This window comes from Meriones unguiculatus, chromosome 3 (genome assembly GCF_030254825.1).
Source record: "Meriones unguiculatus strain TT.TT164.6M chromosome 3, Bangor_MerUng_6.1, whole genome shotgun sequence".
NCBI classification, from domain to species: domain Eukaryota; kingdom Metazoa; phylum Chordata; class Mammalia; order Rodentia; family Muridae; genus Meriones; species Meriones unguiculatus.
In genome coordinates, this window is record NC_083351.1 from 35906918 (window position 1) to 35927944 (window position 21027).

At 50.9% G+C, this 21027-nt stretch overlaps 1 protein-coding gene across 1 annotated transcript in view; it reads right to left on the reverse strand.

Moving 5' to 3' along the window:
* The window catches only part of Shb (SH2 domain containing adaptor protein B), a 114315-nt gene extending 93835 nt beyond the window's left edge, over positions 1-20480 (reverse strand). The window contains exon 1 of the mRNA XM_021658156.2: positions 19223-20480. Coding sequence (XP_021513831.1) covers positions 19223-19927 — 705 coding nt within the window. The 5' untranslated portion in view covers positions 19928-20480. The remainder of the gene's footprint in view (positions 1-19222) is intronic.
* Between the last annotated feature and the right edge of the window lie 547 nt (positions 20481-21027).

Consider the following 21027-nt stretch of genomic DNA (forward strand, 5'->3'; position numbering starts at 1 on the left):
TTATTCACAGAATATTTACTGAACACCTCTGATAGGCCGGGCACTATGCTAAAACAGCAGAAGGGCCTCTCCATCCAACCCACCTGGAACCCTGAGCAGGTAACAGACAAGTCCCTAGCTTTTCCCCCAGTCAGGGGTACTTCGTGGTTGGCAGTCGTTATCTTCTCTCCCACCTGCCCCTGAAGAAGGAAGTTGCTCTCCCCAGATGCCTACCTGACACACTCACCCAAAAGTCTCTGCGCCATACAAGAAAAGCAGGCAGCCCAAGCCAGCTACTCAGCCTGTTGAGCCACGGATGCCTACAACGGGGCGTGTCTTGGCTCTTCCACAAGACCCTGGGTTTTTAGGTGTTTTCCCAAGTTGGAGTTACAGGAAGCCTGAGGACTGTCACTAAGTCTAAAGGCATTTAACTGACAAGCAGCCCTAGGTCCACTGTGGGGTCAACCTGTATGAGGTGTGGAGCTCTCGCTGTCTCTTTCCAGAAACCCAACAGAGAACAGACACAGGAGCAGTGATGCAGACATGTGCGCAGAGAAAGGAAAGGTGACGGGAAGCTTCCCGCGTGTCATGGCAGCTAAGTGGACAAGGCAGGTTAAAGGAGATGAATGTGATGCGGAGGTACGCAGGTAAACACTGCAACTCTAGGCAAGGCAAGAGGTTTTCCAGCTGGCTGGCCAGAAGCAATGAGGCAACAGGAAGCCTTTCTAAGAGGCAAAGGGCAGCTAGATGTCAAACTAGGAAGCTGGACATAACCAAAGTCACAGAGAATACTAGGCAATTATCTAGAGTCACTTTCAAAAGACAGAAGGTCTGACCAGAAAAAAATCAACTAGAGGTCAACAAGATGGCTCAATAGGTAAGGTGTCTGCTGGGCAAGCCTGATAGCCTGAATTCAATTCCTGGATCCTACATGGAAGGAGAGAAAACCAAGTCCTGAAAACTGTGCTGTGACTCCAACATGTGTGCCATGGCACGCATGCACCTGCATGCGGGAGCACATGCATGCACACTTGTGCACACTCATAGTGAAGTTTTAACAAAAGCAACAAGGGCTATGAGGGATAGGGCTTTTCCTGTGACACCCTTTAACAAAGCTGTAACAATAAGCCATCTTATTGTTGATACGTCCATTTCTTAACCCTTCACAATGAACCAGACTGTATGATGAGAGACTTTACCCAGGATAACAGAGTGGCTGAAAGACCAAAAGACGGTAGTTTTAAAAAACATATTTTTGACATGAGAATGTGGGTAACTTAGGTGCAACTCAGGAGAGATCAAAGACCTTCTGCATGCCTGGGCCAGAGGTGGCTTGCAAGGAACCAAGGGGGTGGGGTGGGTGGGGTTCCCCATACACTCAGAAGGTCAAAAGGGCTAGGATAAAACCCAGCAAGAAGCAGCCAATATGGGCTGTGATTATGAAGTAGTAACTAATACCGTAACGTGTGATGAGCAACTCTTTGTTTGTGTCAAGTGTGTTAGTGGAGCCTAGCCATAACTATCATTTGTACACTATCCACGGCAGAGCTGAGTAGCTACAATAGAAACAGGTTTGCCAAAAAGCCAAAACTTCCTCATCGTTAGCCGTGCACAGAAAGTTTGCTAACCCCTGTGTTACAAATGAGAAAGACAGGCAAACAACATGTTGCCACCCTCAGGGAAGCAGGCTCATGCCGAAAGACCCTGTTGGTCCCTCTTAGCCGAGCAATTTCCCCACATTCCTTTGAAGCTCTTGGCCTGGTAAATTTTCCATCCTCTGTAGTTTTAGAGGTTAAACACCTAATGCTTTTCCAAATCCATTCAGGTGATAGCCCAGAGAACGAACAACCAGGCCTTCAAGGCATGCCTTCCACACAGGAGGACTGGAAATCACAGTGAGAAACATGGTTCCCCTGTGAAATTGTGCAACTTCTTGTGTCTCATTAACTGAGGACAACATTCATCTGATGCTTGGGCCTCAGCCTGATAGTAAAAAGCCATCACTCACTTGTGGTTTGTGACTCCCTACTTAAAAAAAAAAAAAAAAAAATCAACTGCATTCCACAGGAACCTGTGCTCTGGAGATGGAGTTTTTTCCTTTGGGAAAAAAACTTATGAACAAGAATAACACCTGGCCATTTTACAAATGTAGGCACAGTGGTCCAGACAGGATGGGACTTGCCAAGTCACCTGGCTGTGGAAGTTCAACTCATCCCAAATGGCTTCAGTGTTCCAGGTTCTGTGCCAGCTGTGAAGGGGTCAATAATCAAAAATGTGTTTTCAAGGAGCCCAATCCCTGGGGCTCCTTTATTGACGAAGGAATGTCAATAAAATTAGAGAAGCATGGCAGGCCTCGGGCTTGGCCCTTGACCTCCAAGACACGTCCCTTAGAAGAAAAGTAGATGAGATGGTACCTTTCCTTCACATCCCTATGGATCGCCGTGGGGCAAGGCAGGCAACTCATGTGACAGAGTACAGTATGCCCTGGGAATTCATAGAAAGCAGCTAAAACCCCCGGGACACAGCTGAAATGTCTTCTCCCCGTGAGGCTCAGGGCTCCTCATCCACAGGGGTACACACACCTGTACCCTGGGAAAACACAGAGGCTCTGAAACTTCATCAGGCACCTGTCACGTGCTTCTGACTGCCTCCTGCTGAGAAGTTAGGGGAGGGGGGAAACTGTCCCTGTCTCTGGAGCAGCAACATTCCACAGCAAGATCACAGATGTCACAGCAGGACAGACAGACAGGACTTGAGAAATAGATCAAAAAGCAGGCTCTTGTTTGGGCAGGTAGCCAAGATAATCTCCACCCCTTCCTGGGTCAGAAATAATAGCCAGGCGAGCCCTCCCCTCCCCGGTGGCTTCCCTTCTATCCTGGCCCACTGCGCCGGAGGGAGTTAAGCAAGGAGAGGGTGTGAGCGTCACCTTCCTGAGCCTGACAGTGCAGTTCCCATACAGTGCTAAGCACAGGCTGAGGCCATGGATACAGACAGATGTCCATCCGCCTCCAGCACCAAGGGCTAGCACTAGCTCGGATGAGCAAGCCTGGTGAGCTTATATAACAAAGGGCTTGTCACCACCTCCTGTGATCACCAGCATTCCAACACAATGAGACACAGCTCACTGGCTTTGAAGCTCATCAGCTCATTCAGATGGCCTCAGCACAAACTTCAGCTGCGGGCTGGCTACCCTTCCTTACCTTACCATTTCCTTCACGGGGAGCTAAGGATAGCATTGTTTTGTTTTTCTCGTTTAAGTTTGTGGGTTTTTTTTTTTTTAAATATGCTTTTGTGATTAAATAATCTGCATTTGTTTTTGAACCTGCAAAATAATCCAACCTTCCCGTGACAACCACTCTTAACATTTCGGTCTACTTCCTTCCAGCCCTTTTTCTACAAGGGCGGGAGGGGGAATGGAGGAGGGGCGGGGACTACAAACACAGGGCTTTTCATATCTTGCTTACGCATTTCATCTGGAGCCTCTCTCTCCACAGTCCCACTCTAGTCACTTAATTCAGTCGGTCGGCTGTGCCTTCACTGCAGGCCTTACATTAGCCATTTCCCGTGGTGGGATGCCCAGGGGATTCCCAGAGGGTATTTTCTTTCCCAAACGTGGTTAAGGGACCTGTAACTAAAGCACAGTAACTCTCTTCGTTCTATTCTCAAATAAATTCCTCAGACTCACATAGTACCTCTCACCTATGCCACCTGGTTCCCTCATTGTTTCTGGTCATTCTTTTTGACCTGACACAAGCCAACAACTTTTTTTTGTTTGCTTGCTTGTCTCAGACAAGGTCTTGCGTATCCCAGGCTGGCCTAGAATTCAAACCATTTGTGCACCACCACACCCAGTCTCTGCCTTACTGAAGAGTGAACCCAGGGTTTACACTATGTGTATATGTTGTTCATACGTGTGCAGGAATGTGGGTGAAGGCCAAAGGTCAATCCTTGGTATCATTCCTCCCTTGCTGTCCACCTTGTTTTATGAGAGAGGATCTCATGCTGGCTTGTCAAGTACACTAAGGGTGCCTGGCCAAGGGAGCCGCAGGGATCTGCCTACCTCTGCCTCCCTACTGCTGGGATTACAAGCAATACCACTACACCACACAGGTTCCGCAGGACTCTGCAGGGTCCTGCGCAGGTGTTTTTAAAGCAAGGACACGTCACATGACACTCTGCAGCACACACAGCTGCTCCGATATAATCTCTAAGTCAAACTTATGATTCCCAGTCTAACCACATATGCCAGTCAGTGTTTGAGCATCTCTGCACAGACACTGGTAAATGCCAGAGCCCTTACAAAATGGCGGTCTTTCATTACGGAACAGGAAATGTCACACACAGCTACAGAGGCAGACTAAAGATGGCAATCTTAACAGGTCCTCCAACTTCTAGACTCAATTCGAGGTTACTTTCCATGTCCTATTCACACAAGCCTTTGAAATTCAAATATACAGATCTTCACAGGAAGGTAGGTCTCTCTACCAGAGAAGCTGATTCCTGTTTGAATGTTTTAAGAGAAAAGTCTGGGGAAGGCACAAGAATGTATGAACCGGATGTGGTTACAGTACCCCTATACCACAAAGTATAAAATAACTCTAAAGAGGAGAGCGATCATACCATCGAAGTTTGTCTTCCTGGTAGGAAAGGCTGGAGTGCCGATGGAACCACAGGCTGTTGAGCTTTAAAGGAACCCTACTGAGGAGATTCGGAGATGTAAAGAAAGAAAAAAATGACAAGACGACACCCATGGACTACAAACTGACCACGGAACTGCTTCATCAGCAGCCCCTGGTGAGTCTTTAATATCAGCAATTCCTGCTGCCACCAGAGGCTTCACGGCCTCCAAACAAAAGGCCTGCCTGGATGAAGTTTCCTGTTTCAGAATCAGCCTGCGGCCACCGTACTCCACAGAGACCCAGGGTTAGACCGCGCCATGGGGCAAGGGCATGTTCACAAGACCCAGCCATACATCCAAGCTCAGTGTCTGCACTTGAACAACCTTCAGGCCCAAGTTCTGGCAACACGATCCAAGCTGTCAGAGCATTCTCAGTTGTCCTACGGGTGACTGGCAAGTGATGACACTGACTCCTACCATCCTGTCACTTCATAATCACACCACAGATGGGTTTCAAATGGATCCAGGCCCTGTAGAAGCCTACTGAGAAGCAGTGATATTCCTAGATCTTTGAAGTCTTCCTTCTGGCTTCCTAGCTGGACACAGTGCCCAGTGTCAGAACTGCAAAGGCAAAAAAGAACCAGCTGGGGACTCCTCAGGGTCCCCCTGAGACCAGCAAGCATCCCCAGAGGCTGCTGTGTTCCTCTGGTGACCCTAAGGGCTCTGAGCACTTACTGTTTCTCAAAGATCTCATCTCTTGAGCAGACACTGGCCACAGGCCACAGATCAGCATGAGCTCAGAACCCCATCTCTCTGTTCCCTTTGCATTCTCCTCTTCAGAGGATATCAAGGATGGCTTCATCTTGGCTGCCTTCTAGCAGTCCCCATTGGTCCTGTCACTCGGGGAGTGCCTCCAATTCCATGTGATGTCTGATGAGACAGCTGAGTCTCAAGGAACAGCTCTGCCCATCCTCCAAACACACATGGCTGTCCCCACCAGCTCCTGAGCCCCATGTGGATTAGCAGGTCAGCTGCTCTGCCCTTGCTTTAGGTTCCTTCAGAGCGGAGCAGTCAGATCTGTTGGGCTTGACAAGTACATGGTCGATTTCCCTCCGCTGACCAGTGGTATTCTGAGGGCTGCCCAAATGGCCAGGCATGTGTTTCACAGCTTAAGGTTGCAGGTCAGACCAGGTCCTTGCTGCCCCGCCCCCCCTTACAGACCTGACATTTGCTTACCTGAGGTCCTCACCCTGGGGTTCAACTGAGGCCTCCGGGCTCTAGCCCATCCCCCCAGGCTGCAGGCACACAGGTTTTCTGAGTTCACAGTCCTGGCCACGTTGCTTCCTGGTTCCACTGCCTTACATCACCCTCCACACAAGGACTAAATGGCTCTGGCTGGCCTCACAGTTCTGAGGCCACTAGGAGATAAAGAGCTGTCCTCAACACCTCCCCCACCCCCGCCCACCTGCAACCAGAGGATAAGGACAGCTGCAGGGACTCAAGCCCCAGGTCCAGCTCTGCCTATTACCAGCTGCATCACCTGCATGCCTGTGAGCAATAGCACGCACACACACAGCTCTAGAACTTGGGCTGGTTCCAGAGAAAGCGTGTCAGAGAAAGGATAGCGTCCTTTCTGAGGACAGTGGAGGGTCCTTTCTGAGGACAGTGGAGGCCTGAAAGCCAAGCTCTGCATGGGTGTACTGTGGCTTTAAGAATCCCTTAGTCTAAAGCTGGAAAGGACCAGGACAGGCATTGTCAACTTAATACAAAAGTCATAAGGCTCTTCCCACAAGCCAGTCCCTGTGCTCTGCCACAGAAAGCAACAGCTTTTCTTCACCCTTATAGTGACTGGCACACTTTCCCTGAACATCTCATTTCGCCATCTGTAAAGTGGGGGTCCATATGACAACCCCTCAAGGACCAACCATGAAGCTCAAACAGGGCAGTGTGAGCGGTCAGGAAACACCATTCTCACTAACCCCATGTGACAGGACATTCCAGACCTAGAAAAGCTAATTACTTATTCCAAGTTACACAGTTTCCAAGCCCAGGGACAGCACATGAGATCAGGCCCTCTGTTCTCAATGCCAACGTCGGTTTCAGGCCACTGGCATCCTGCAGGGTTTAGATCAACAGTTTTGAACCCTGTGATATGGCCTTACTGGCTAGCCCTGAGGACAAAAACAGAGAATGTCCAACCCCTCACACCATGTCACTCAGCCAGGCAAGTGCTGCCTCACCTGCTGTCTGCTAAGTGCTGAAGGCCTGTCTCGGCTCTCTGAAATCTAGTCCTGCCTGCACCTTCTATCTTTGACCCCGCCCCTCCTCCAATCACTGTCTTTCCAGAGAACTTGCCGGCACTTACCTTAGCCCACACACACTCGGAACTTGCTCTGACCAGTCTCCTCCTCTTTATAGCAAGCTCCTGAGTCTGGGCTTCATTAAGGGCCTCCGCTGTGATCCCAAAGGATCCTGTCCTTAGCTCCTGGTGCCCTGGCAGGGAAGCTGTAAGACAGTATTATAACTTGCGTTCAAGAGATACTATCACAGACACAGGTCACTGTGTGGAAGAAGCAAGGCCAAACTGGTTCTGTTTGACCTCAGGGTTTTACCAAGAAGTGCTGTATGCCACAGAGACGGAAAAGGAATTCGGCCAACGGAGCTCCAGCAGATACAATCACAAGCCAGGGGGAGAGACAGCTCCACGTTGAGAGCACTCGCTGATCTTGCACAGGACCAAGGTTCAGTTCTCAGTACATACCGTGGTGGCTCACAACCATCTGTAACTCCAGCCCCAGGGGATCCCGCACCCTCTGCTGGCCTCCAAAGGCACCATGAATGCATACAGTACACATATATACATGCAGGCAAAACACCCATGCACACAAAAATAAATAAATTACAAAGGAAAAAAAACCTCAATCCAAGCTGTGCAAAGGTGGCTGGCTGGTCTGGGTGGTGAGTGACAAAAACACACTTGTCACTGAAGAGTTCAGGGGTGGATGGGGACACAGACTAAGAGATCCCTCGGTGTTCCTGGGTCCCTATGAATATGAATCTAGGACAACAGGTTTCTGCCTTGGTTGCATGTCACACAATGACCATGGGATGCTTTAAACCACTGCTGTCCAGGCAGCTCTCATCAGAAATCACTGTTTAGAAACCAGGCACACTATACGTCTGTATGTCCGAGCACTTGGGAAGCACAGGCAGGACGATCCTTACAAGTTTAAGGTCAACCTGATCCCAACATTAAGTCTGTTCCAGGTCCGCTAGGGCAACACAGCAATACCTTGTTTCAAGAGACAGGAAGAAAAAGAGAAGAAGAGGTGGTGGAAGGGAAAAAGGAAAGAAACAACACAACATACACCGCCCACACATATATGCAAACATACACCCACACACTCTCAAGCATACACACACACAGGTGAGCAAAGGTACATTTACATGTGAGCACACATGTATAAATTCACACACGTAAGTACATGTGAACACACATGCAATCACACGAGAGGAATCACCGCTTAGCTATCAAAGATATGAGCTGAGCAAATCAAACTTTAAAAGCCTGTGTTCCAGCTGGTCCTAATGGCTACCACGCTGGCCTAATGATGAATGGCAGTGTTACACATATCGAGTGCACTGAACTATAGAGATATTGCTTGGCCTCTTCAAACTGCAGAAACTGTCAGTGTCCAAACATCTGTCCTTTCCTGGGTTTATTCCTCCAAATAATTATCTCGTCTCAATAATTTATCTCGTCTTAATCTGGCCCTCCAGCACCAACTCATTAATGCCACAGTCCCCACAGCAGGCATGGCAGGATGTAGTAGGTGCTGGCTGGAGCCAGGAATGAGACAGGCCAGAGCCATCTAGCATGGGCCTCTGAGTGATGATGGAACACCTGGGCTGAAGGGCAACAGCTAATACTGATATGTACCAGTAAATCCAAGAACCTGCAAACTAAACCAAGCTGCGTCCGAATCCCCAGTTCTCCAAGAATAATCAGGCCTGGAAGTGGAAAAGCCCTTCTAGAACACACTCTAAAACCAAGTATCAAACATTTTACCAGTGTATCCAACAGCTCTCTTTCTATTAAGCCAGGAAATTCAGTTACAAAGTCTGTTCCTCAGAATACTACTAAGTTAGTGAAAACTGGTACATGAAAGAGACGTAAACAGCACAATATAAACGTTAATCACTGCTGTTGCATGTCTGAGACAATGTAAGCACCATCCCATGTCTTTGGGCAGAAAGGTTTGTTGTTGTTGTTGTTGTTGTTGTTTTCCAGGACAAGGAGTCTCTGTGTAGCCTCTGCCGTCTTGGACTCGCTTTGTTGACCAGGCTGGCCTCAAACTCACAGAGATCTCCCTGCCTCTGCCTCCCCTAACGCTGGGATTACAGGTGTGCGCCATTGCACCTGGCTAAGAATTTTTTTTTTTATGGCAGGAAAATAGATCCATACACTGAAGATGGTGAGATGTATGAACACTAGTAAAAATAAATAAATAAATAATAAAGAAAGAAAGAACACACGTAAGTTAATAACAGTGGTTTTCTCTGAACTGTATGGTTAGGGCTGGCATCTGTTTCGTTTTCTTTATATTTTCTCTATCAAACTTTAATCCTGTTGTAACAGGTAAAGTTACCACTGAGACTGACACTAATGCACTTCCCAACACCTCTTTCTAAGAACTGGTTCTGGGCACAGCTAGCTTACAATAAAAGGGCAGGTGGGGGCTGTGCCACCCCCACCGTGCCATGCACTCCCCAAAGCCTATGCTGCGGCTTAGAATACACCAGGGGGATTGTGGGGGCTTCTGGCCTTCTGAGAGTGCAGAGCCGCTGAGACGGTGAAATGTTACTGGGGGTTGGGGGAACTCTCTGGTCATTTCTGTGTATGGGTTTGCTCCCAGTACTTCAGAAAGATTCCCTTTGACTCAGAGAGATGCAGAGTGGTGGGGATGGATGGGAGGCCACAGGCACTTGAGTGCCCATCGGCAGCTGATGGGAAAAGCTCCATGCTCTCAAGTATAGACCATGGTTTCCTGACATGTGAACAGCAAGAAGAAAAGCCAACATGCCTGCTAGGTTTTGTCCTGAGTAGCTGGGAGGATGAGAGGCCACTGGCTTTGCTAGGGAAGCTCTGCTAGGGTTCCTGAGGGCACAGGAGACAGGGCTGACATCTGTCTGGAACTGCAAAGGAAAACGGGAATGCTAGAAGAACAGGAGGCCAGATGAGGGACAGAGGTAAGACGGGCACCCAGACAGAAGGGAGCTCCCGAGCCATGGGGCTCGGGGGTGAGCTTATAGCAGAATTCTACAAGGCCTCTCCATCGGTAGGCCAAGTGCTCCACCACTGAGCTACAGGCTAGCCCTGAAACCATCTTCTTTAAACCTGCACCCATCCATGTAGCAGCTCTGCTCAGAATCTTTCGCTGGCTCCCTCTCTGGGAGTTCCAATGAAAGACCTCGTCTACATGCACAAGGCTCAACCATCTCTGCCTGTTCCACCCCAGTCTTCACATGCCCTGACCAAGTGTGTGGACCCTGGCACTGCCCCCTGAGCACCCTGCCAGCTCCTGTCTCCAGCCAGCCCTTCTTCTGTGAGCAATTCTCTTTTGGAGAGGTATAGCTCATACCATCTGGCCCTACGATAAAGGCATAAACACAAACGTAGCCATCTTAGGCGCTCTATCCTACGTAACCCCAGGAGGAGTGAGGTATTCACGTTTGGAGCACAGCTCTGTTCCTACTCTACACAGAACAGTACCCAGCATGTAGCCCCTCTAGCAAGAGATATAGAGTAAATACAAGAGAATACATAATCGAGGCCATTCTCATTCCAGTTGGATACTTTGAGTTCAGCCTGCAAATCCTGCTCATAGAACCTCCACCTTCCAACACACACACACGCCTGTCAAGCCACTTCTTCTTTCTGGACCTCAGGGAGACACTCTGTGACCATTAGCTACTATACAAAACTCCCCAGGGTCATGACTAACCCATGTCCATCCCCAGGACCCAGCCCTAAGCTCTTTCCCTTCCAGCGTGATGGGAAATCCAGAGCTCCCCTTGGAGAGATCAGAAAGGAACTGAATGACCAAGAGGAAAAGTCAGTCCTTCCTGGCTCGGCACTGAGAAAGTTCACGCTTCTCAGGAAGTCAGCACATCTGAAAGTGAAACATTAATAGAAATATTACTGGAAAATACCAAACAGGAAGCGAAGGAAAATTCCATTGTGGAAGTAAGGCCCTCTGAGCATGTGCCTCAATGGTCAAAGCGTTTCAGAATCAAAACATAGGAAGAAGTGGAACTCAATCAGGCTGTCACCCTTCCTGCCCACTCAAGCCGTCTCCCTACCCTGCTCGGAGGGTACTGCATTCAGAGAGGCAGGGCAGGCCCTGCTCCTTCCAGAGCTCCAGCTCTCCATTTGCAAATGCGGACTGCGACACCTTCCCCAAATCGGATCTGAGAGACCAAGGATTTTCAAGTATAAAAGTTACTGTAGAGCAATTACAAGAATGTAGTAGTAGTCACTCTTACGGGGAGATTACAAAGAGTAAAACAAACCACAGACAAAGCAGGAAAAACTCCTGTGTGAGATTATGCAACTTGAGGGAACATAGCACAGTGCCAATGTCAAATCTCATCTCTGCAGCCCAGCTTCAACGGTAAAGCCCCAAGTCTCAGGGGTGTGTGTACGTGTGTGTATAGACAACCGTGTGAACGTCACAGAACAATCTGAAAAGGTTGGTCCTTTCCTTTCACCATGTGGGCTCCAAGGATGAAACAAACTCAGGTTGCTGAGCCATCCCCTGGGCCCCAAGCCCAGTTTTTTGTTTTTGCTTTTTAATGACCAAAGCTGACCTCTGTTTCAGTGATTCTGCAACACAAGTTGAACTCACCAGGGGAGGGTCTGGCTGCAAGACCAGAGGAAACCACACCTGCTTCAGATTTGCCTTTTAAAGCCGAGGTATAGCCCAGCAATGCTTTGGGAGCAGAGAAAGGACAAGGAACAAGTCCTGAGATTAAGTCCTAATCAGACTCGTTCCCAAGAGTGCCTAATTAGAGGAGGCAGTCAACTGATCTCCTTTTAGAGAACTTAAGTTCTTTCTAGAGTGTGCAGAGGTACCACTGCCAGCTTTCATCTTAAAGCGGAACACACACGGCCGAGCCAATCCTTTGGGGGAGGGAAGGCTGGTGTTAGCATGAGCAGACATGGCAGTTACAAGACGCACGTTTCGTGCAGCTGTCCTCTGGGATGCGCCCACTGTGTGTGCAGAATTTCTCTATAAAATAACTCAAGTGCCGCACTAACAACTCCTTTATGGAACTCAGCAGCAGACAGGGCAGAGGGAACACAGCTGTGGGGAAGAACAAAGGGAGGTGAGCCGCACAATGTCCAGAAGAAGGGAGGACACACAACAACCATCACAGTGAGCAGCAGGGCCTTCTTGTGGCCATTTAAGCTGGGAAACAGTGAGATAAATTGGGGAAGGCACACGGGTGGTGGACTCAGAGCACGCAGGTGTGCACCTTGTCCTGACACCTGGAAGCCGTGTCATTAGGGCCGTCACTAACTTCCCTAAACCTCAGTGTCTTTGCCCTCCGAGGGGCTACCAGTACCTACAGCAGCTGAACAGTGCTGAAAGCCTAGAGAATGTCTTGTCTACATCCCTGCCCTTTGCCCACAACAGTTCCAAGTCACTTCCTGAATCTTGACCTTGTGTTGTAACTTGCTCTGGTCAACAGTATTCAGAAGAAAGAACAGCATCCCAGACTCAAACCCCAAGAAACCTCAAGGGCTTCTGCCCTTTCTTGGAATTCTGCCCTGCCATGTGAGCATGGGCTGAAGAATGAAGGGCCAAGCCATACTGACACAGAGCTGAACGGCACAGCTCAAGTCCACCCAAACCAGGGGGGGAACCAGTGAGCCCCACCAAGACCAGATAGAAAACTATAACCGATGGAACAGATGCCTGGCCTTGAAAATAAAGTTTTATCAGAACACAAGTATTCCTAATAATACATTCTCTCAGGCTGCTTTTAGCTACAATGGCAGAACTAACCTGCTGTGATGGAGACCATCCGACTTTCAAACCTGAAAACATTTACTACTTGGCTCTGGCCCTTTAAAAAAAAAAAAGTTGGCTGAACTCTAGTTAAAATCCAGGAGGCTGGAGTGACTTGTGATGGAGCAGCAGCTGATACAGTATCTGGACCTAGTACCTAGAATGACCGTGAGGACTTTGTGACCATGGAAGTCATCAGAATAAAGCCTTCTAGGGAATTAATGCCGAGAACAGCTTTGCTATACATCATTTCTTTCATTCTACTTTCAAGGGAAATGGGGAACCTATCCTCAGCCATCAACTTTGGTCCCAAACCTTTTCCTAAAAGGACATTTTTAAGGACTAGAGAAGATGGCTGTTAATCAAACAGGATTGGCTGACATTGTGACCTTGGCCCACACTGATCCTGACTTTATGTGATTTTATATGAAAAAGACCAAATGACAGGTCAACTCCCCCGCAGCAAAGTCCTTAAGACCCTTTCTGCCAACCACGGGGACCCCTGCACCTGCTTGTTGGGGCCACCACATGGCAGCCTTGTTCCCCACTTCTCTGTCAGGCATTCCCACTCATCCCTCAAGAGTCTGCTCAACGGCACCTTCCAGTAGCTCTCCTTCACCTGCCAGCATCTAGGCCAGTCCAGCCCTTTGAGAACCTAGTGGCCTTGTTCATTTCTCGATACCTAAAAGTTTTCAGAACTTTCCTTGGCTACCACACAGTACCATGCTTAATTCTCCCATATAAAATAATACAGTAGACCAAGTGTGGGGGCACACATCTTTAACCCAGCCTCGGCAGACAAAGGATGATCTCTGGGAGCTCAAGGCCAGCATAGGCTACACAGTGCTCCCCCACCCCCTCCCCTACTCCCTCTCAAAATAAACAAAAGGAAAAAGTGCTATTTGCCTTTCATGTACCCTAAGTCCTGTCTAGCAACTTATAAGACCTGATACAAAGTAAAATTACATACACAGTTACATAATTGTTTATGGTTTAGAAAATGAAAATACAAATCTATGCATGGTCAGTAATTTTGTTTCAATTTGGGGGCAAAGTACTAGGGATTATATCTAGGGCCTGGCTGTTGTGTGAACTCTTCCTCGGGGATTGAAAAGTTCCATCCTTCAGGAAGCTCCTTGAATAGAAACATAAACAAAATAGCTTCAGGAAGTCCCTGAAACTGACCGTATCCAGAGTAAGTAAGCAATAAAAGCCAAGAAGCTGAGCTGCAAAGACTCTGAGGAGGAAAGCTGCAAAGACTTGCAGGTTGTGTCTCCCCAGGAAAAGTTTTGTCACACAACACTGGTATATGCTAGACAAATAAATACTCTACCACTAAGCAACACCTCAGCCCTCTCTTCCTTTTTTCTATTTTTTTCATACTTTTTATTTTCTATGTTTTGCCTGCATGCTACCAGTGTACCATGTATACGCCTGGTGCCCACAAGGGCCAAAAGTGGGCACTGGATACCCTGGAACTGGAGTTGCAGGTGGTTGAGCTGTATTTGTAAGCTCCATGTGGGTGCTGAGAATTGAATCCAGGTCTTCTGAAGAGCAGGGAGTACTCTGAGCAACTAAGCCATCTCTCCAGACTCAGTCTTTTTACATCTTACTTTGAGAGGTTTAAAGTGCTCAGACTGGCCTTGAACACTCTGTAGCCAGGGTAGGCTTTGAATTTATAACCCTTCTGGCTTTGTCGGCCCCCATCTGAGTGGCAAGTGGTTATGGTTAAGGCCACAGACAGTTACAGATGCAAAGCTCCTCAGCCACACTTACTTTCCTCTGAATTCCCCCAGCCTAAAGGAGAGCTCAGAAATTGCCAGGTGCTTTTGTTACTGTTGTGTGTGTGTGTGTGTGTGTGTTTTTAGGTTAAAATTTATTATTATAGAAAACGTGTTATTTAACTCAACTCTGCAGATGCCAACAATATACCAAGTGTTGGACCACATTAACATGTATTTAAAACCTGGGAAAACTGATGTCATGATGTATCTTTTTTTAATCTATCTTATTTTTATTTCATGTGCACTGGTGTTTTGCTTACATATATGTCTCTGTGAGAGTGTTGGATCCCCTGGAGGAGGAGTTACAGTTGTGAGCTGCCATGTAGGTGCTGGGAATTGAACCCAGGTCCTCTAGAAGAGCAGCCAGTGCTCTTAACCACTGAGCCATCTCTACAGCCCTGATGCATCTTGACTTCCTCAGGTGTACTGGAAACACCACTTAATTATGACAAAAGAAACAAGACCAGAAAAAAAACGTAACTGGATGAGACCAGTTTGGCTGCATCCAAGGAGATCCAAGGAGACCCACAAAGTAACTGGGCTTTTTTTTTGGAGGGGGTCATCTTTTTTTCCAACAGCATGACTAAAGGAATAGTAGCTCAACCTACTTCAATCCACCACAATTTTTTCTCTCCCAGGGGCACTTATACCACCTGAAGTATATTACAACCACCCCCTAATTCTGGGCTGTTTCCCCCAAACTATCCTAAATAAGGCCCTAAGCATCTCCATTCCCTGGCTCACCAGTATGGACTCCATTGTGCAAATATTCACCTGGGAGACCCACACTGAAGCCACCACCCCGTATCATCGCCTCACCATCCCACCTCTCCTCTATTGTCACCCCTCATTTTTCAAGTGAGACCCACTGAGTATGAGCCCTGGCTTCCGGAAACACATCCAACAGTGAGGTATTAGTCATGAACACATGACTAACGCACTCAGCCTGACACATAGGCCCCATACACGCTGCAGTCACCCCATCCCACTTAAATCCCACCTCTGCCTCTAGGTTCACCCTGAAATGCCTACTTCCTACATGAAGACCTCCCCAAGACAAAACATTGTCCTCTCAAGACAAAAACACCATGGGGGAAGAGGATGAAAACCTACATCCACTTCTTTCAGACGCTCAGACCAAAGATAGCTGCATCCCTAACCTCTGCCTCCCCCCCCATCTCACTCTCATTCGCCATCTCTGGGCACAAACGCTGGTTAGCCAGGTCATGCTGGGGGAGACTCTGCAACAGTGAGGTGTCTTTCCCAGGAGTCTGTACGGGAAAACGCCAGGTACTAGATGCTGCGGTGGTGGAGGGGAACATGGCCAGGACGTGCACATCCTGGGATGTGCCCCAGGAGTGGTAAGGGGACCTCAAAGCTGAATCACTGTGTGAGCAGCACAGGAAGATGACTGCACTAACCACTGGCTCCACTGCACACCACAGGAGCTCTCAACTCAGGTCTGAGGTTAAAGGTGGACACTGGCACGGGCCAGTTCCCTAAGGATTGAAACAGGAGGCCAGGCTGCCCCCGGTCATGTGGATTTTCCTGAAGCCATTGATGGGGATTGCAAACAGCTCAAGGGGAGGCATGGTCACACACTGAACTGAAGATGGGCACCTGCAGCCTGTATCCAAAGCGGTCCTGGACAGAAGACTTGGGAGTTAGGTGGACAAGAGCCATCGTGGCATCCTGGCTCCTAAAGTGGGACCCAGGACAAGGAGGACTCAGACACTTTCCAAAATGCAAATTCTCATGGCTCCCAAGAGCACCGTTGGAGCCACAAGTTTCAGGGTATGAGGAAGAGCTAGAACAGTAAAGTGAGAATACAAGAGAGGATGGGAGGAGTGCTGTGCGTAAACTACTGTCTTCCAGCCAAGCATGGCCACTGTATTCATGACCTCCCAGCAACTTCCGTTACCAACACAAGACCTGTACAAGATCAAGCCGGATGGGAGGGGCCCAAGAGGCTCCACCCCTCTGAGGAGCTGTTGGCAACTGACAGTTGTTGAGGGTGGTCGGGTAGCCCCTGTTTGTTTGCCAACGCCCATACAGGCAGCACTAGCGGGATTCTGTAGGTGATTTTTAAAAATAGGAGATTAAGGTAGGAGATTAAGTATTTGGGAGTGGGGTAGAGAGGGAACGGAAGCTAAGAGTGGATGTGATCAAGACACATTTGTAAATACGTATGAAACTGTCAAAGAGCCAAAAACAAATGTGCCTTGTTGTTGTTGTTTTTTAAAGAAGTTGCAGAGGGTTGAGGATGTAGCTTCCTCAGCAGAACTTGCTTAGCTTGTACAAAGTACTGCATTCAAGCTCCAGAAGTACATAAAACTAGATGTGGTCCGTAACTGTAGTCCCCACACTTGAGAGGTAGAAGTAGAAGGATCAGAAACTCAAGCTTGGGCCGGGCACACACTTTTAATCCCAGCTATCAGGAGACAGAGGCCAGTCTACAGAGTAAGTTCCAGGATAAGCCAAGGCTACACAGAAAAACCCAGTCTCTAAAAACTAAAACGAACGAATGAACAAACTCAAGCCCGTTCTTGGCTACCTTGTGAGAAGGTCAGCATTTTTTTCAGCCTTGTCTCGGAAAAGAAATACCATTGCAGGGCTAGGTCTCAACCAGTCACTGGTTGCCTCCTTTCCTCCTGATATAAGGAACATCTGGTAACTTCCTGTCTCCCAAAAGAGTCAACTCTTAAAAGATCAAAGCTTCAACGTAAGGGAGGAAAACCAGCTCAGAGAGAGAGTTTCTTAAAAAAGTGTATCCCCTACCACCACAAAACAACGATGGCCCTGCAGGCCCTTTAGGGTCCTGCCCAACCCTGACCTCTCCATTCCTGCCTTTACCTGTGGTTCTCTAGAGCCCATTTCTCCAGCCACCCCATGATCAGTACTGGCTCCAGCTCAACAATGGGGTCCCCATTTAGCGTCAGTACCCATCACAGGCCTCTGTCACAGCATTCCACAGGGTCTTCCTTCCAGCACCTACCTGGTAGAGAGCAAAGACCCATGGGAAATATCTGGTGACAATGAAGCCAGTCTTACACTTTTAACATTCCAGCTACAAAGTATGATCATGAAGCATTTCAAAGTTTTAGCTCTAATTGGGAAAAAAAAATGTTTACTACAGTTTTGAAAGCCACAATAAATAATAAGTAAATAAATGAATAAATAAATAGGACTTTGAGAACAAGATGAACCACTAGCAGGAAGACAAAGACAGTCTGCCCCCTTGGGGGATGGTGGTCCTGAGTAATGATGGGATGCTGAGTCCACGGCTGTGAGCTTCAACCCTTTCTGGAAAGCTTTCCCCTAACTTTCCTATGCAAAAGCTCCAGGTTCTCCCAGCCAGCACACCAATCTGACCTTGAGCCACAAATGAAGCTTCAGGAGCCTCTTGTTTTCTCACACAAGCCAAACAGCTCAGCCCTCATCAGGGACACCTACCCTCCCGCCCCCTTGGTAAATCAACAGGGCTTCACTGTCATCCAAGTGTGGCATCTTGGGTACTTAGGAAGCCCAGAGTACAAGCTTCCGAGGCGGAGGGCCACAGGTGCCAGGGGGCACTATGCTCCTTCCTACTGCACACACCATCACCCGGGGCAGACAAAGCAGGAGAGAGGACCCCGGGAAGAACACCAGGCAGAGAAATTAAAGGAGGGCATCCCTTACTCATCTCTTCCATAAAACAAAAAGAAGCCTTGCCAAGCACTGGCTGACAGGCAGAAAATGTCTCCCTGTTAGGATATCCAGTCTCTATCAGTCCGGGCAAAAGTTCGAGCTTGCAAGAAGAATGTGGGGGAGAACCCGGAGCAGGAGCCTGACAGACAGGCAACCCTGCCCTGTGGATCGAGATCTCTCACTGGGCCTCAGATTTAATCAAAACACAGCCTCCACCAGAAGTAGGCAGGACAAGTATTTTATGGGGGAAGGGAGGCTAGCTCCGGAGTGTGAAGGGAAGGAGTAGAGGGGCCTGGCTGTAATTAACTCCCTTGCTACGAAGCAGGGAACAACAAAATGGCCTGATACACTGAGCAGGGGATTGTGACAAAGGCTTCTCATCCCCAGACAGAACTGTAGGGATGAAGTCAGGAAAGAGGACGAACTGGGCAGAGGTGGGTCTCCTTTCAGCAGACCGCCTCCGGAGTTGGGTAGACGTAGCAACTGCCGGGCGGGTGAATCGTCTGAGAGGACGGACATTTAGACAGGAAAAGCCTGCGCGGGGGTTCCCAACACCGTTCCAGTACAAAAGGCCGCTTGGCTTCGGAAACCTGGCACGCTCGGTGCGACGTTCATAAGCATTTACATATGCACATTCAGGTACAGCCAGTAAGGAAAAACTATGACCCAGATAGTCTCTTTCCCAATCCAGACCTCAGTCCCCATGTGCACCTGGGAGGGGGAATACCACACGACCCCGGGGTAAACAGGAGTAAGTGCTCCTGTAGGCACGCCGCAGCTTTTCCTGGGGGAGCCGGAAAGGCTGGCTGGGTCTGTCTCCTGGGCAAAGTTAGGCGGGGTGCTCTCGCTCAGCTCTCTGGGCTCGGTGAGGGGGCGTTTGGGGGACAGAAGCCCTCTGGGCTCGGTGAGGGGGCGTTTGGGGGACAGAAGCCGAAGAGACCGAGTCTGACCGACCATCTGGTAGAAGGCGCACGTCAGCCTAGACCCCAGGGTGCCAGAGCCGAGTTGAAGGAGGGGCTGGGAAACCTGGCGGTGCCTCAGTTTCCCGTGCGCTCGAGCAGCTTCGGGTTTTCTCTTACCTTGTCTTTCTGGCCGGCTCCGCCGTCCTCCGCGGCGCACTTGTTGAGCAGTTTCTTGCCTCCGCAGGTCGTCGGGCTCCAGGTGCGGCCGCCGGAGCACACGCCCCCCGGGGGGTCCCCCGCAGCGCCCGCGCTCTCCACTTTGATGAGCCGGTGCTTCGGGGAGATGTAGCGCACCTCGGCCGGCGTGGCGGGCCGCCGCTCGCTGCTGCTGCGGTAGAGGTGAGGGGAGCCGGAGGACGAGGACGAGGACGCAGCAGCGCCCGCCCCCGCCGCCGCACAGCAGCAGCCCGCAGCGCCCGCCGCCGCCGTGAAAGCGCGCTGGCCCCCGCCGGGCTCCCCGCCGCCGCCGCCGCCGCCGCCGCAGTAGTCCAGGCGACACATGGCGCGCAGTTTGCGCAAAGACGAGCCCGGCCCGTTGTACGGGTCCTCGAAGTCGCGCTCCTTCTGAGCGCGGTAGGCACGGATGAGGTCGCTCGTGCTGCCGCTGTCGTCGGGCAGGGAGCCCGACGAGGCCGAGAAGCAGGCGGCGGCGGACCCGCAGGACGCCGAGGACGCCGAGCAGGCCTGCGGCACGGCCTGCGGGGGCTGCTCGCGCCGCTCGCCCCGGCGCCGCTGCTCGCGGTAGTCGGGCCTCGGCGGCTGCGGCGGACTCTTAGTCTTGCTGTTGCCCAAGCTGAAGTACTTGTTCAGCCACTTGGCCATGGCGAGAGGCCGCCTAGGGCCGCGGCGCGCGAGCCCAGTCCGCCGCCGCGGCCATTCGGGGGGCAACGCTGCCGCCCAGTCCCGCAACGCCCCAGCCCCGGCGGGGGGCCGTGCGGGGCACCCGTCGCCAAGTTCAAGTTCTCGCAGCCGCCGCCTCCCGCGGGCAGGCGCCGGGCTCCGGCCGCGGCTGCGCCGCGCGCCGCCCGCCCGAGCTTCGGATCTCGCGCCCCTCACGGACGCGTCTCATAGGGGCCCCGGCCCCCAAGAGCGGAAGGCCGGGCGCCCCACGCAGCGCTCGCCCGCACCGAGTGCCTCCGGCGGAGCGCGCCCCTGCCCCGCGCGAGCCGCGGCCGGCTGCAGGCTTCCCGAGGGCGCCGGGACGAGCCCGGCCCCGCCGCGGGTCGGAGAGCAAGCGAGCGCCGGAGGAAGGTGGCCGGCGCCCGGCAGAGCCCGCGCGCCCCTGCCCGTCCCGGCGGCGCCTGCCGCCGAAGCCGCCTCTGCTGCCGCCTCCCGAGCCGCCGCGTGTGTGACACTCCGCAGCTAGAGCCCGCCCTGCGCCGCGGCCCCGCCCCGTCCTCGGGCCCCGCCCACGCGTGCGGCCGGGCACCTCCCCGCTGCTGCACGAGCCACCTCCCGGGGCTGCTCGGGCGGGCGCCGGCGCCCGTGTCCTGCTTCTCCGCGGTCCCTGCCTCCCTCCAGCTGAGATTGCAGCGCTTAGAGGCCAAAGCTGTCAGCGCCGTCCCCGGGGACCCGCGCGCCGTGCACCCCAGGGATGAATGCCCACCATCGCGGTGGTCGGCGGGGTGAACTAACGCACGACCTCTAGTTGATCGAGAGGACCGTGCGGAGGAGATGCCCTTAACGGAGGAGTGCCTGCCCTTCTTCTCTTTAAAGGGACAGAGACTCCGGTTCAGTTGTTCCGGCGCCGGGTCTTCAAGAGGCTCTTTATGCTAATAAGTGTATTAGCGAGCTAGATGACGGATGCGGACGCGATAGGCGGCTGGGACCCGGCGGGGCACCAATCCGGGTGCAAGGCTAAGGAGAGGTTGGAATGTTTGCTTACCTTTTCACCTTGCAGGAAGTGGGGCTTTAACCCTGTT